This window comes from Phyllostomus discolor, chromosome 3, assembly GCF_004126475.2.
Source record: "Phyllostomus discolor isolate MPI-MPIP mPhyDis1 chromosome 3, mPhyDis1.pri.v3, whole genome shotgun sequence".
In the NCBI taxonomy this organism is placed as follows: Eukaryota; Metazoa; Chordata; class Mammalia; order Chiroptera; family Phyllostomidae; genus Phyllostomus; species Phyllostomus discolor.
The window spans coordinates 60,403,593-60,419,582 of NC_040905.2; the positions used below are offsets into that span (position 1 = coordinate 60,403,593).

Consider the following 15,990-nt stretch of genomic DNA (forward strand, 5'->3'; position numbering starts at 1 on the left):
TAAGTGCAAGGTTTAAAACTATCATTGTTGCTTTTTTTTTAACCCTACATAGATTTGGAGATAAACGCTGGAATGCTTTGATGGCTACTTCTATTCTTGAATCTCCGTTGATCGACTTTGTGCTATTTCTCTCTTTTCAACATCTTCCACTTGGTGTACATTCTTTACTCTTAGTACAGTGCATGACAGTTGCAATGCTTTAAATCTAAAACCGTCTAACAAAGCTGACGCTTTAGGTAGGGTAGCTTTAAGCTCTGTGAAGTGTTGATTAAAAACCCTTTCCCAGACTCAAACTGATCTTTTTGGAGATTAATAGAATATTAGATAAAAGGAAGACCAACAATTCAAGAGACTCCCACTCGGTCACTCTATACAAGGAAGGAAGGAAGGAAAGTATTCAATTTTTGAAAGGGAGTACCTCCTGGAGTCTTTTATTTTATATTATTACAGCCCCTAATAAGTAATCATAAAATAACCACCACTATTGTCCCCTCCCTTTTTGTGGCCACCCGTATTTCAAAGATGAGAATGTCTCACATTTATTTAAAGACCTTTTTTTTTTCTCTATAGAGGCACAGGGAAAGTTTTGGAGAAATTTTTAGACTTTCTGTAACAGTAATCTTTCTTAATGAATCAGGGTTACAGACACCAAAATGAACCTGTTAGTTTACAGTTGCAAACTATGATTATGACAAGAGACACATGTATTTGGATTGAAACTCCAGATAATCCAGAGAAACATAATAAAAAATCTAACTTAGTAGAACTGATAATATAGTTAACATATTTTGTCACACTCTTGGAGGAGTTAAAAGTTTTAAAGAAGGAAAAGTTGTAAAATAATTGTAAACAAGATATTTTCAGATTAGACTTCATAATACATCAAGGACTTATATAGGGGTTTGGGAATAATTTAACTCAGCATACTCCATTTGGAAAACACAGTTGTTTACTATATACTATAGCATATTTTATAAAATGATAGTTTAACAATAGATTCAAATTTTCTTGTAGCTAAGGAGATATTTTATATGTTAAAAACAAATATATTAAAAATGGTAGCTTTGTGAAAGGTTCACGCAAAGCAGTGACTCAGCTAAAGTTAGGGTATTGCTTTACAGCAACAATAATACTAATAATAAACAGCTAAAGGTTTACAATATTGATGAATGATATCCTATCATTCTTTTTAAGTTCCTGCTTTTATTAACATCTATACATGAGTAAATAAACTTCTGAATAAGAATCACACACCATTGCTTGTTGGGAAAATTTTTATTTTAAAATGATAAACAGAAATATATAATATATAGGAAACTCCTGTGCTTTATTTTTACATTTTTTGGTATAAACAATAATGTTATCCAGGTTGAAGCACAAGGCAGAAACTTGAGAACAATTATTACAAGTAGATTCTCTTGCCCTCCCCCCACCCCACCCTCAAATATCCATAGAAACTTTTAATGGCTGCATGGTTAGGTACCTTTAGAATGCTCCAAAGCCAATGCCTGGCTTTTAAGTTTTAACAGGATGATTTTGAATCTTAGATTTAGCAACAATTCTTTGCTCTCCATTCCACTTGCTTGAGCATATAATTAAAAAGAAAACCCATATCCTAACTTTAGACCTCTACTTTTCTAAAAACTTGTCTAAAGAAACTAAATTAGGGAGAAGATCAGAGCAAAAATAGGAATACTTGTCTCTTCCAAGCAGGCGGGCTTCCACCAACTGATCACTGTTACTCCAGGAAAATTGAGGTGAAGAACAGTATTACATTTACATCAACAGACCCATAATCAACAGGTTAAAAAAAAGTCCTGCATTACAAGGACTCTTATCAGTTACCAGCTGGAGGTCTGGGATAGTTTGCCTAGTTCTCTCGGGGTGGCTACAGCTCAGATCCACAAGTAGAAATTACATTTACACAACTTAAGTTTGCAAATAGCCCTACAGATAGTTAAATAAGGCCTAACCACCCAGTGGTTTTAAAGTATTAAAGGCAATTTAACAATTTAACAGTGATTTATCTAGTTAAAAGTAAAGGTTTTTTTTTTTTTTTTTTTTTTTTTTTTTTAAGAGAGGTGAGAAAATCTAAGAGAAGGAATAGGAATGATTTGATTTATAAGCTGAGCATATTTCCTTTGCTCTAATTCAGCTGCAGAAGCATCACAAATTTAGCATTGCACAAGTACTGATTTTTTTTAAAAAGCAACAAAATTAGTTTCCTGTGAACATTTTCATGTACTGAAAACACCACACAATTTATATCACTTTGAAAAAATATATTCAATCTACATCAATTCTCAAATCCTCTCAGTGGAAGTTACCATTAGCTTATGTAGTTCACCATTACTTCTGAAATAGAAAAGATTGCAAAACAAGGGGCTTGACATTGTTGGAGTTACACATTTTAAATTATCCAGAAACTGAACAATATGATGTTTTGAGTTTTCCTCCTATGTTGTTTCTGCTACAATAACATAGAAAGATATGCATTATAACCATTGAAAAAAGATCACTTGAGTTTGCTATTATTAAAACTCTAAGAACTAATTAATGTACTTGTATACAAACAAAGATATTATCAGTGTTAAAACTTGCTGAAATCTGTTCATAATATAAAAACATTTTACCCATGAGGTGTTTATTTTGTAATTTTTTTCTGAGGAGTCAACAGCTCTAAGTCATTTTGGGTACATTTTATCACATCTTCAAATAAGGCAGGCATATTGTTGCATATACTTGAAAAAAATAGGTTGAATATTAAATTCAGATCCTTAATTATTAGAAACAGAATATTCAGTGGGTAATTAAATTGTTCAAGGAATTAAAAATGATAGTGTTAAGACTTAATATTTGAATGTAAAAGTCAGCAAAATCTTAACTTATTTTACCTCTAATATTTCACAGTGTTGGCCAGATCTTAGCTAGATTAAAATACTTAATAGTTGAAACAGTAGGGCAAAACCCTACAGAGGAAGTAGACTACGAACAATTGTTATTGGATTGAAGAGAAATCTTTCACATCAGGTCTTTCCCTTTCTGCTGCAGCAGAAAAATAAAAGAATTATTTTAGCCCCACTTAGCCTTTCAGAAGGAAAAGGCTCAAGAGTATACAGGTTCATTTTCCTGATGACGATAAAAAATCCTCTCCTTGAAAGGATCTAACTCCATGAATGATCAGAATAGATCTTTCTAGTTAGGGTTAACAACAAAAACAAACTTTCTCCACATTAGGCTTTAAAAAGCAAAACTTAAGTATGCTACCTAAATTACAATGCCACTTAATATACATTATATATTTAAAAAGTAAAGTCAATGCTAATAATAAAATTAGAAATTCCACTGAAAAGGGGGCTTTCACACATATACTTAAAAGATTTGTTCATCATTATGTTTTGTTTTAAATAATATCTTGTGAAATTAGAAACTTGTGTAATAAAATGTCACATTCAACTAGTAAGGATTTTTAGCAGTAATGTGCATCGATACATCATAGCTTTTTTATGTAAAGTTTTCCTTCTGGTCTCGAAATGAAAATAGATCGTTAGGGAGAGAACAATTTGCACTCCCAAAACTACATAGTACATCACAGCATTCATGTTCTGAATTTAAATTTGGCTTTTCTGGGTGTGTGTGTGGGACTTCCTTAAAAAAGATAAGAGAGGCATAAGACGCTCTCAGTGAGCTACTGAAAGGGGAAGTTTGAAGTCTACACTAAAAGTTTGCTTCAGTTTGGAGAGGAGAGAGGGGGAAAATGGACGTGATTAAGGGGGGCTGCGGCCGGGGGTAGGGGCGAGCGGCTGCGCAGCGGCGGGCAGTAGGACCGCGCAGACGCCACTCACCCTGCAGCGCCCGCGCGTCTCCAAGAGGGCAATTAGAGGCGCGCAGGCCGCGCTGGGCAGGGCGCTGTCAGCCTTAATCTGAGGGCTGACGGGCTGCCCGAAGCCCAGCGCGGCCCGCAGGAAGCACAACCAGTGAACCCATATTGCTTTGACAGTTGCACTCATCTAGAAATAATGCAAAACGCTATTTAGATGTATATATCACGACCCTGTGCTCTAGGAAGAAAACAATCTAATGAGGGGCCGGGAGTCTGCTCGCTGACACAAGCCGTTAGGAGCAGGGTGGAAGCATGCTCGAGCGTGGGTCCCGGCGCCCCTCCCCGTCTCCCTCGCTCTCCTCTTACAGCTCCTCGTGCTTGAGGCGGTGTGAGCGCCGCGTCAGAGCCGGCTTGAGGGAATTAGTCTTGGCTTCAGAGGCTTCTGCAAAGAACTTGAAAATAGACTGGAAGCTCTTCCAGGAAGTGAGCTCGTGACGGTCGGTGCCTGCAAAAAAACACAGATTAGGTTACGAGGACCTCGCTCCGGAGCGCCAAAGGTGGGGTGCCTACCGCCAGGCCGAGTCCAGGCGCTGGCCTTCCGCATTCCGCCTCGGGAGCTCGAGCCCCGCCCCCGAACCCCCCTTGGCGCGCCCCCCCCCCCCCCCCCAAACCACACCTTTACCTGCCGTTAAGTTTGGCCCCGGGGCTCGGAGGAGAGCTCACGTCCGCCAAATGCGAGTCGGCAACCTCCGGGCAACGATCTGGAGCCCTCTGCCGCCTCCCGCCTCAGCCCCATCGGGTCCCCAGCGGCAGGACACGGCAGGGACTTCCCCGCAGGTCGCCCGTGAGCAGCCTGAAGCCCCCTGAGGCCTCAGACCCTCCGGGCCAATCGAGGCTCGCGGCAGGAAGGGCCACTCCCATCCCCGCCTGGAAACCACCCACTTCCCCAGGCTCCGAGAGCGCGAGGATTGGTCTCCCCCGTGGGATTGGTCTCCCCCGTGCGCGGAATCCGGCTTCTGCACCCACTCCAGGCATCAGCGTTTCTCTGCTTTCCAGGAGAAAGAAAACAAATCGGATTTTTCTTGCCTCTCCAGATAGCGTGCTGTCAGAATTGCCTCAGCAAGGCCACTGAGACCAAATTGTACAGGATGCTTAATAAAGACCAGATACGAAAATGTCCAAGCAGGCTACTTAAAAAATAAAAACAAACAACCCCCCCAAAACAGGTTTTAGGGGGCAGTTTTTGAAAAGCTAAGAAAAAAATGTTTCAAAGCAGTGACTATTAAAAGCGTCTAGACTCCCTATTTTGTCAGGAGAAATTAAACTTACAAAATGCAGGCTTAGTTGTTAACTTACTCGTTATAATAACAAATTTACTAGTTTGTTATAAATAACAAATAATAACTTGGTTGTTATTTTATCTTACCATAGCTTCACTCTGTGGTTTCAATTTAATACTAATGTACAGTATCTTCCAAATCCGATTCGCCTTGATTTTAACTGGCAAAAAATAACATTTATGCATACATAACAGATGAACGCATTACTCTGCTTTTGATTCCTTGAGATAGTTTATATCACTTTACCAGATTCATAACTAAACAATTTTTAAATTAAAATATGAAGATAATTACTAATACTCTCCCATAGAAATAATGAGGAACTTTAAGACAGTTGAAATCTCTTCCTAGATCACTCAATTATGCAGAAAGATACTGCTTGGAAGTCTCCAGATTCAGGGCCTCTGTCTGATACTTTAACATTGTTAATGATAATTCTTTAGTCTGTAATAGTAGGTCATTGCTATGGTTACTCTACAATGGTGCAACACTTTGCTTTCCCCTTCAGCTATTCGCTGAGACCTGGTAACCACATTTGTTGCCTAGCAACAGTTTTGTGACAGTATCACAATTTCAGAGTTACAACAATAAGGATGCTATGGCTGCAGTCGACCAGAGAGAGCAGAAAGCTACAGTCTGTGCATGTGACTTAGCTGTGGGAGCTGACCCTACCAGAGAACCCCTCTCTTTATAGGTGCCCTCACAAGGATGCTCTATCTTCTCCTCTGCAGAATGGCTTTGCAAACCAGCATCTGAAACTAACACCCAATATTGAAGTCATATCCTTGAGAAACACCTGCCAACACTACTACATTCAGACTTAAAAACGAGGTCATTTCTCTATTTGCTTACTCATTTTAGGCAAAATTCAATGCTACTCAATGGGAGAGAGAGAGATGAGTGTTAAGTTTATCCTGGCAAATCCTAAAGTGAATGACTGGATTTTGACAAGTCTTAATATAATTCCTGAGAAAAGAAATTACACATATGCCTGTCTGCATCAATAGGTGTATAAATGTCTAGTTTTTTAAAAAATATATAACATCCAGATATTTATTATTATAATTTTGAACTTGGAGGCATTTATATTCTCCAAACCCAAGTGAGCAGTTCTACACATGTTCAGACATAAACTTTAAATAATATTTTGTGGGTATATCTAGAAGGGAGCCCAGTTTCTGAGTAGGTTTATGAAATGCCTGTCTGTATTTCTGTGGTGCTTGCAACTCTAGTTTCATTTCAACAATAACTACTAATTGCATTTACAATGCTAAAGTATTTTTTCAATACATTTTTAAAAGATTTTATTTATTTACTTTTAGAGAGAGGGGAAGGGAAGGAGAATGAGAGGGAATGAAACATCAATGTGTGGCTGCCCCCTCACTGGGGACCTGGCCCACAACCCAGGCATGTGCCCTGACTGGGAATCGAACCAGCGGCCCCTTGGTTCACAGGCCCCTGCTCAGTCCACTGAGCTACATACACCAGCTAGGACTATAATGATAAAATATTTTAAAATCAATTGTATTCTTTTTGAAAGACTATTCTCAGATGCATACTACCTGGCAATCCCCAAACACAGTATGAAAAAAAAGGTGTTAATTGTCTCTTTTCCTTCTCATTTCCCATGCTTCCAGGCTCATTTGGCATTTCCTCCACAGTGATCACACTTAACACTTAGTAGTGTTACCAAGACTATGATCAATTTGTGAACTTTCTCAGGGTACTCTTCTCATAATTCCTCCCACCCCTTGAAAACCAATTCAATCTACGAATCTAAAGGGACCCAAGGAGTCAACGGTCTGAAGCATTTTTAACTCCTTTATTTTTTCTTCTCTCTCCTGGTGACAATCTTTTTGAAGGATGAACAAATTTCCCTCGTGATAAAATCACTACAAAGGTGTTTTAGTTTTAGCTTATGATTACTCTCTGCTTGATTAGCCCTTGGCTGAAAATACCAAAGTCCCTGAGATAACTAAGTATCTGCACTGGCTCTCAACATTTACCCTTGTAATTTAAGAGTATAAATAATGAGAATGTGTGCTCTGTCAGAAGAAGGAAAATTGCTAGGAATAAAGGTTATAAGCAAGGTGTGTTAGAAACAATTACAGAGAATAGGATGGAGGAGGGAAAATTCTCCTTAAACTAAGGAGTGTTAACGTGAATATTTTATAGAAAAATGGCTATTTTATATATCTTGAAGCAGATTTTTAATAAATTTAAAATAGCTCTTGGAAGGTAAGTAATTGCATGCCCATCTGGGGCTGAATATACACATTTCAAGGACATGTTTGGAGACCATTTAAAAAAATCTAGGACCAAAGCTCAATTAAAATATTTACAAGTTAATATGAATACCTACCCACAACAATGCTTAGAGACTGAAAACTTTCAAGAGAAGCTTTCTAGTATTAAAAACATACAACACTTTGGGAAAATTACCAGGACAGAAACACTAGGGCATTATATTCATAAAATGACATAAAAAGGAAAAGTTTAGGCCAATCAAAAAAGCAGCCACTTATCAATAAGCTGCAATGATGTGTAGGTGACATGGAAACTATTCCATTTGGCATTAGCCATGCTATTTGAAGGAGACAGACATGGTTTGACAGTGCCTGGTCTTTCCTCTACCACAACTCTGCCCTGATCTGAAGTTCTTCTTTTTAGGGATTAACTTCTTTCCACTTTTCAAACCACCATTTTACTAACATAGAGAGCTTACCACAATGTAGGGTTTTGCATATTAAATACCTGCCATGTTCTCAGGGAATGATTTTTGTATCCTTTTGGATTGAAAGCCTTGTTCTTAATGGATAAGTTACCTCTGGGGCACATTCAGTTTCCTAATCCATAAAATCAAATCAGTATTAAAATAAAATGTACAGGATCTTAGTTCCTCGTTACAAAAATGTGTCTTTGCTCAGTTTCAATCAGTGGTTCTTAATGGGTATGGTAGTGGCCTCTAGGGCATTTTGGAAATTTGCAGGGATGTTTTTGATGGTCAAGATGATTGGAAGGAGTTATTAGCATTTACTGGGAGGAGGAGGCCTGGGATGGTGGACATCCTGGAGTTTGCACAGCAGTACAGCACTATGAATTGTTCTGTACCAGACACAGATATTAAAAGTTCCACCAGTTATGCATACCTGAAAAATAAACCAAACAAACCCTATGTACATAATTAAATGAGTTTAGAATTTAGATCTGTCTAACAAATAATCTTGAAGTATTTTTGGCATGGATTTTCCAGTAACCCAACTATAATGTAAACTGAAGGGATTTTGTACTTTATGTTGTTCAGAATAATACCCAAAGTGGTTTTACCACATGATAAAACCTCATCACAGATGGCCTCATTGTCCGCTGCACTTGAGTTGCCAATAAACACACCTGCCTTTGTAGCTGTTGAATTCATGGTGATTCTATGCACAGGACCAAGTACCTCACTACTATATTATGCCTTCTCATGTTGATTTCCTGAACACTTCAAATGTTGATATGCATATTAGTTTTATTATGAGTTGCTTTTCTTCTATTCTTTTTATATGTTAACTGATCATTATAATTAATTAGCAACTGTATTAGTAGATGGGTTATGTTATCTTTAGATTTTATTTCAGGGTAGTAAAAGCAATGTGTAATATTTGTTGTCATAGGAGCTATATAGATGATCAAGGGTCAGCTTAAATAAAAATGAAGTTAATTCTTTTTTATTACATTAGAGCTTAATTTCCCCTATAATCTGAATCCTATTCTATCTTTTATGCTTATACAGACAATAAAATGGTTTTTATTTCTCTTAATATTTCTTCCAAAAATACAATTTATTAATGATGTTATTCATTGTGAAATAGTCAAAAAGTAGGGTACAGGGGTCCTTTCAATTAAAATACTATACTGAATATTTATCCTTTATCTATCACTTGTTTTTAAAAAATAAAATGTAGCAATTTTCAAAGCAATAAAGATAGCACAAACGGTCAAAAGAATTAGAAACTTTAGTGTAAGGGATGAGACTATGAATCATATAAGAAAGATCAAATTGCTAAAACATTTCATTTCTTTTCCCAAAAGACTATATATTTAAGAAAAAGTGTCTTATAATGGAACTGAGAAAGAGGGAGCTTACATTTATGTAACAGCATTTAGAAATTAAACAAAAATGGTTGGAAATAGCACTGAGAGTGGAATTCTCAAAGAGTAGGATAAGAGAGAAGAAAACATTGCTGTATCTCCTCTCTTGTCTATTCCCCTTCTTCCTGTGATCAGCAATCCAAGTATTTCTTCCAAGTCTGCTTTGTCCACACTCTCCTTCATTTGGTTTGAGTACTTATAAATTTTTTTTTCCTGGAGAGGGCAAAAACCATGCCAAAATATGCTACTGAGTTAGCAGCCAAAATCCTGATATGTTTACTTTGGCAACTATCTGAAGCTGTACCTCATTTTATGTAGTAGATGTCTTAGAAAGTCATATGTAAATGAATTTCTGTAAGTAGAATATTTTTTAGGAAGAAGTAGGTTATTTACTTCTTCAATTAATCTTTTAACAAACTGAAGAATTCTCTGGGAAAACAAATGATAATTTTTAAGTGATATTACACACACACACACACACACACAATTTGTTAAGAGATTAGGCTTACAAGTATAATATGATGGATAGTCTAAGTAGGTTCTCCCCAAAGAGATAATTTAGAAGAATTTCTTGGTCAGCCATTTACTATTCTAATTATTGCCAGTCACCTTATATTTTCGTGGTCCCACACCAAAAGGTCATGGAATAATTTCTACAATCTATGCATAATTTACATTTCAGGGTCTGGTTTAGACCCTATATGACTGCTCACAAAGTTACCTTTAAATATGAAGTATCATTTTACTTATTTACTTTTAGAGAGAGGGGAAGGGAGGGAGAAAGAAAGGGAGAAAAACATCAATGTGCGAGAGACACATCAATTACTCTGCCTCCCACACGCTCCCATCTGGTGACCTGGCCTGCAACCCAGGCATGTGCCCTGATAGAACCAGCAACCTTTCGGTTCACAGGCTGGTGCCCAGTCCTCTCAGCCACAATAGCCTGGGCTAAAGTATTATTTTAATATCTTTTTTTCAGGGGGAAAAACTAGCATGTGCCCCTACACTCTCACTGAACAACCCTCCATCCCCTCACAACAAAGGTGTTAGTTTTTAAAACAAAAGGAAAGGAATACATTTAGTAAGTTTCCTATGATAAAAGGTAAGAGAAAAAAAAACCTATAAAGACATGAAACATTAATATTAACAGGATAATATGTCTATGATATTTTCAAAGTGACAAGGCTGGATTTTAAAATTGATCTTTAACAAGAAAAAGAAATATGGGCAATTAGGAAGTAATGAAGACCTTGTCAATATAGCTATGTTGATAATAACAGGTAAGGGAACTCTTGAGAAAATCTAATATATAAAAATCAGGAGGTCTATAATATGCATTATTGAGTCCCAGTGGGATCAGTAATGAATTTATGAGCTCACCAGCAGTTATTTTTAGAAGTTATAAAGAATTAGAGAATACCAGAGCACTGAAAAAATAATGTGCCTTCTATAAAGATATAACTACTAAAATTCATTTTAAAATGAATTCTGTAGCCTCCAAGGAGAACATCATTAAAAAAAATCCAAATTTACCAATATATAAACCATGGAGAGTGCCTAATGGAGACTCTCCAAGTTAGAAGGCACAATTGTGGGTGGGACTCAGCAACACTGTGTGACTGGTAATAAATGGAGTGGGGTAGGGTGTTCATTGAGACTGCGTAAGGGAAATGCCAAGAGTAGGTCAGTAAACATGTGGCCATTACCCTGTTAAATCTCCTGTGTAAGATACAGGCAAGTCCCTTTCCATTCCTAACACTGTTGCAAGCCCTTTAAAGTTGAGGTTGTGTTGAGACCCTAAAGGCATGTCATCAAGCTTGACCAGAGATAAGGAATAGGCTGAAATGAAGACATAAAATGAGTGGTAGAAACTTTTGGGTCATTGCAGCTTCTGTGGCAGCCTGTCCTTTCCTTCTGCTTTTCTTCTCTGTCTCTCATCTAGGGAAGAGAGTTGTGGGGCAGAGAGCTACAGGGCACTGGTTAGCTTAAGGTCCAGGGAGACAACTCTGGGAGGCAAAGTAATTCTTTTTTTTTTTAAGATTTTATTTATTTATTTTTAGAGAGGGAATGAATGGGAGGGAGGGAGGGAGAGACAGAGAGAGAGACAGAGAGAGAGAGAGAGACAGAGAGACAGAGAGACAGAGAGAGAGAGAGAGAGAGAGAGAGAGAGAGAGAGAGAGAGAGAGAGAGAGAGAGAGAGAGAGAAGGAGAGAGAAATATCAGTGTGTGGTTGCTTCTCCCACTGGGGACCTGGCCCGTAACCCAGGTATGCACCCTGAATGGGAATCGAACAGGCAACCCTTTGGTTTGCAGCCTGCACTCAATCCACTGAGTTACACCAGCCAGGGCTACACTAATTCTCTTTTAAAAATGATTCAATAAAGTATAACTGACATACATTGTATTAGTTTCAGGTGTACAGAGGAAACTTATTCTGTGGCACAGTAGACAGTCTGCAGTAGCTGTGGATCTCCGACACTGAATCAGTCAGACCTTTCTAATAACCATCTCCTAGCTCATAAAAGACAGATACATTTTTATGTTTCAATGGCCTATCAAACCCAGACAGATGGTGTGTAAGTGCTTTCTTTGGTTTTAATTCTTGTCTCACATGGAATTCTTACTGTTGCCACAAGGCCTGGCCTCCATGGATGATACTGTTTCCCTTCAACATTTGAGCCCAGGTGTGGGCAAAAGCTTTCTTTTCTCAGTTTCCCTTTGTCATTTTCAAAAGTAACTGTAACAAGGGATTGTAAGTGCACAGAGCACTAACCAAGGAAATGCAAAGAACCAAACAGTGGTTATTCCCATAAGCACAGGTTTCTGATACAATTATTCCCAACACAATCAGCAAAGAATTGAACTGGGCCTCATTCTAAAATAAAACAGTCAGAAAGGGCTTTCTGTTCCTGGTTAGGTATCCTATGGCTTATGGCTGCTAGTGTGTTTGTGTGTGTGTGCATGCGGGGGGGGGGGGGGATAAATTGCAAAACACTTTCCGTGTTTCTAAACAAAGTAAAACATTAACTACTTCATTCCAAATCTTCTGTTGTCCTCCTCTCTCAATTGTGGATTCTACTCTATTTGTGGGAAGATAGCTTTTCCAGAGGTGCTGTGATTGGTTAATTTATACATTCATATATATACTTATTGTATGCTGGGCACTATTTCTTGGGGTTGCAGATGCAGTGGTGAGCAATATAATGGCTCTGCTCCGTAGCATACAGGTTAGTAGGGGTGACAGGCAGAGTGTCAGAAACACTGTGAATAAAACACAACAGCGGGATGTGAAGAGATGAGGAGGAGGAGAGGTGGTCTGCAGGTGCTCAGTTTGGACTGGATGGAGGAGACCTGTGACCTGAAACCTGAATGGCAAAGAGCCAGATGAAGCCCCAGCGCTGAGTGCTGCAGGCAGAAACCAGGGAACAAGAGCAGGGGCTCTGAGGAGGCGAGAGCTTCCACAGCCCAGGAATGGAAAAGTGGGAGTGACGAGCACAGTAGTGGAGAGGGAAGGTGGTAGAAGATGGCTCTAAGAGGTGAACAGCCTCCAAGCCATGTGAAGTCTCACAGGCCATAGTGAAAATTTTACATTTTATTCCAAGTGCAATGGAAGGGCTGTTTGCAGAGTTTCAAGCATTTTAGAAAGTACACTGTTTGGCATGTGGTCAATGGATTGTGGGGAGTTAGGATGATGGATTTAACCCTTCCTGATTGCATTTACTAACCCCTCCCATCTCTACAGCATTCCCTGGGGCTCAGTCTTCTCCTACACATTTCAGAATATAAAATCCACTTGCTGGCAGCTCACGTAAATTAATGAATGATACAGTAATAGTGATATTCAGTAAGAGTTGAGAATCAAATAATACTTCAATGTAGTGAATACAAAAAGTGGAGCTGAACTAGAAATAGTATTTTCCTAAACAATTCTGCTCTTGTTATATATGCTGATACCTCTGGTTCCTTGGCCTTTCAAAGGACTGTTGTGTATGGTGGGAAGGTACTGGATAGGGAACAATACACTGCTGCAGCATTGCATTTCTGCATGCAGTCCAGAGGTAACTAACCAGTGGGCTTACTCTTCAGGCAGGCTTTTCCATTGAGCTTTTCATTTCTGTGAATGGACACAACGTTCTCTTTACTCTGGCTCAGAGCGTTTCAGTCATCTTTGCGTTTTCTCCTCCAGTGTTAGCTGCCTCCTGATTATTCAGTTACCAAACCTTGACAATTACACCTCAGCAGTTTTCCTAATCTCTTCTTTTCCAACCCCCAACACTGTAATCACTAGATTTAATGACCTATCTAGAATCCAGAAATACCCTTTTAACTAATTTCAGTGCCTTCAGTCTCTTCCTCCTCTACCTTGTACCCTGGTATCAGATGAAAAGTTCTAAAGTGTTATTTGTGTCTTCTCTCTTTCTCTCCTCAAAGATATCCAATGGCTCTTTTACTCTGTAAAATTAACTAGAAATTCCCTAATCCATTCTTTAGTTCCAGTCTTATTTTTTCCCCTGGGGTTATCCTTCCACTCTTCTTTTATAAGTACCCCCTATTTTGCCAGGGCCAGCTCAACTGACATTGCTTAATTAAACCTTTCAAACGTCTCAGGAACTGGGCATCTGTGAGTCTGGTGATTCTGAAGTCCAGCCAAGAGAAGAGATTACCATCGTAAAGATATTGAAGGCAGGAATCAAACTTTACTCATCTTCAACATAGACTGATAAATTATACCTTATGTTGAAGTGTATATTAGCTTTTAGTGTTAGAAATAAATTCCTTCAAAACTGGAATGTAATGACAAGTTGGACACTGTAATTAAACGCTGAAGGAAGTAGAGTGTTTTTCTTGAGCCTCCAACAAACTGACCAAGGGTTCCACAGTCCATTAGCAACTAGTTGATAAGCACAGATAAATACTCAAAGTGTCAGCTACATCTATTTAAAAATGTAAATACAACTTACTAGAATCAAGAGGTTTAGGAAATGGTCAGCCCTGAGAACAGTTAGAGAATCTCTAACTGTTCAAGAGCTTGCATTTTAATCCCAAAATGGAGTTGGCGTGGTCCAAATTTAGATGTAGATAAAAACATATTAAACATAAAATAAGACCCTAGATAAAACTTTGTTTCATTGGTAAAATCTAAAGTTCAGAGAGGCTGTGATAGGCCAAGTTACTGCAGGCAAATATAGTCAATATTTACAAATTGGTTAAGCACTGAAAATGAAAATAATTTTCAGAAGATAAATGTCTAATTGCTTTAAGATCCACTTCAATATTTACTTCCTCTAATAAACTGCCTTTACATCATACCAACTACTCCCTTTCTTCATGTTTCAGTATGTTATATATGGTGTGTACTAGATTATCATATACTTGCTTTGTTTAGCTAGTCATTTCATATGTGACAAATACCTTGTTTTGTCTCCAGATCCTTTGGAGGCAATGCCTCAAAACTTTTATTTCATAAATTACATTTGAGGCTTAATAGATGTTTGTTGTATAAACAACTGTCTGGAACAGAGTTCACCAGAAAACTGATGCTTATTAAATGTTATTAAAAATATAACAAAACATAGAACTTTAGAAATTTTCTATGGTTTTTAAACTACAGGGTCTGGCACAAATAACACCTCTTTTTTTATTACAAAATCATAAGCATGTAATTCTGTAACATAACATCATACTCAAGCATATCATATGACATTTTAGGTGAAATGTTTAAATTAAAACTATAAATTATTACACTCATATTATTACCCTACCAACCACACTCAAGCAGGCCTTTCTTCTGCCAGACTCTGTATTTTAATGGTGATTCCCATTTTGAAATTAAGGAAATGGAGGCATACAGAAGGTCATGAGGGTAAAAACTTGTGAATTGACAAAGCAAAGTGCTATTGTTATTCTAAATACATGGATGAATCACTACATGAGCTTTTGTGTCCACAGCATCATTTTGTATTGCTTTGTCAGACTTTCAAAATCACAGCTCTTTGCTTTGTAGCCAAAAAGAGAAAGGAGGAGGTTGTCAAGTAGCCATTATAGATTATTCCAGTCACTTAATGATTTGGAATTGTACTAAAGCTCATAGGCCAATTTTGGGAGAATTGGTATATTTACAATATTGGGTCTTCCAATTGCTGAACATGATTATATATATATGTAATATAATATATTCATATATATTATTTATATATCTATAAATTATACTTACCTGACCACACACTTATTAATTTTAGAAACAGCAGGAGAAAGGGAGAGAGAAAGAGGGAGAGAAACATCAATGTGAGAGAGAAACATTAACTGGTTGTCTCTCCTATGCACTTCAACTGGGGACGGAAGGTGCAGCCTAGACATGTGCCCTGATGGGGAATCTAACCCTTGACCTTTTTGGTTTAATGAGATGATGCTCCAACTAACTGAGCCATACCGGACCGAGCAAACAGATAAGTGCTCTATCTTGCCATTTATTTAGATAATCTTTGATGTCTCTGAATGAAGTTTTATCATTTTTAGATACATTAATTCATAATCACATTTTTATTTTGATATAATTGTAGATTATATGCAGTTGTAAGAAATAACCCAGATTGATCCTGTGTCCCTTTTATTTTCCTAACAGTAACACCTTGTAAAAACTTCAGTGAAGTATGACATCCAGGATGGTGACAATGCTACAGAACATTTCCA

The 15,990-nt window shown here is 37.8% G+C and overlaps 1 protein-coding gene across 2 annotated transcripts in view; it reads right to left on the reverse strand.

Annotated features, from left to right (window-relative positions):
• Positions 1-2,070: 2,070 nt before the first annotated feature.
• The window catches only part of FAM172A (family with sequence similarity 172 member A), a 410,616-nt gene continuing 396,696 nt past the window's right edge, over positions 2,071-15,990 (reverse strand). Inside the window, exon 10 of one of the 2 annotated variants that reach the window (XM_028531429.2) lies at positions 2,071-4,328. In XM_028531429.2, the coding sequence (XP_028387230.1) occupies positions 4,186-4,328 (143 nt within the window). In that variant the 3' untranslated portion in view covers positions 2,071-4,185. The remainder of the gene's footprint in view (positions 4,329-15,990) is intronic. The other variant, XM_028531422.2, reaches the window with a different exon arrangement.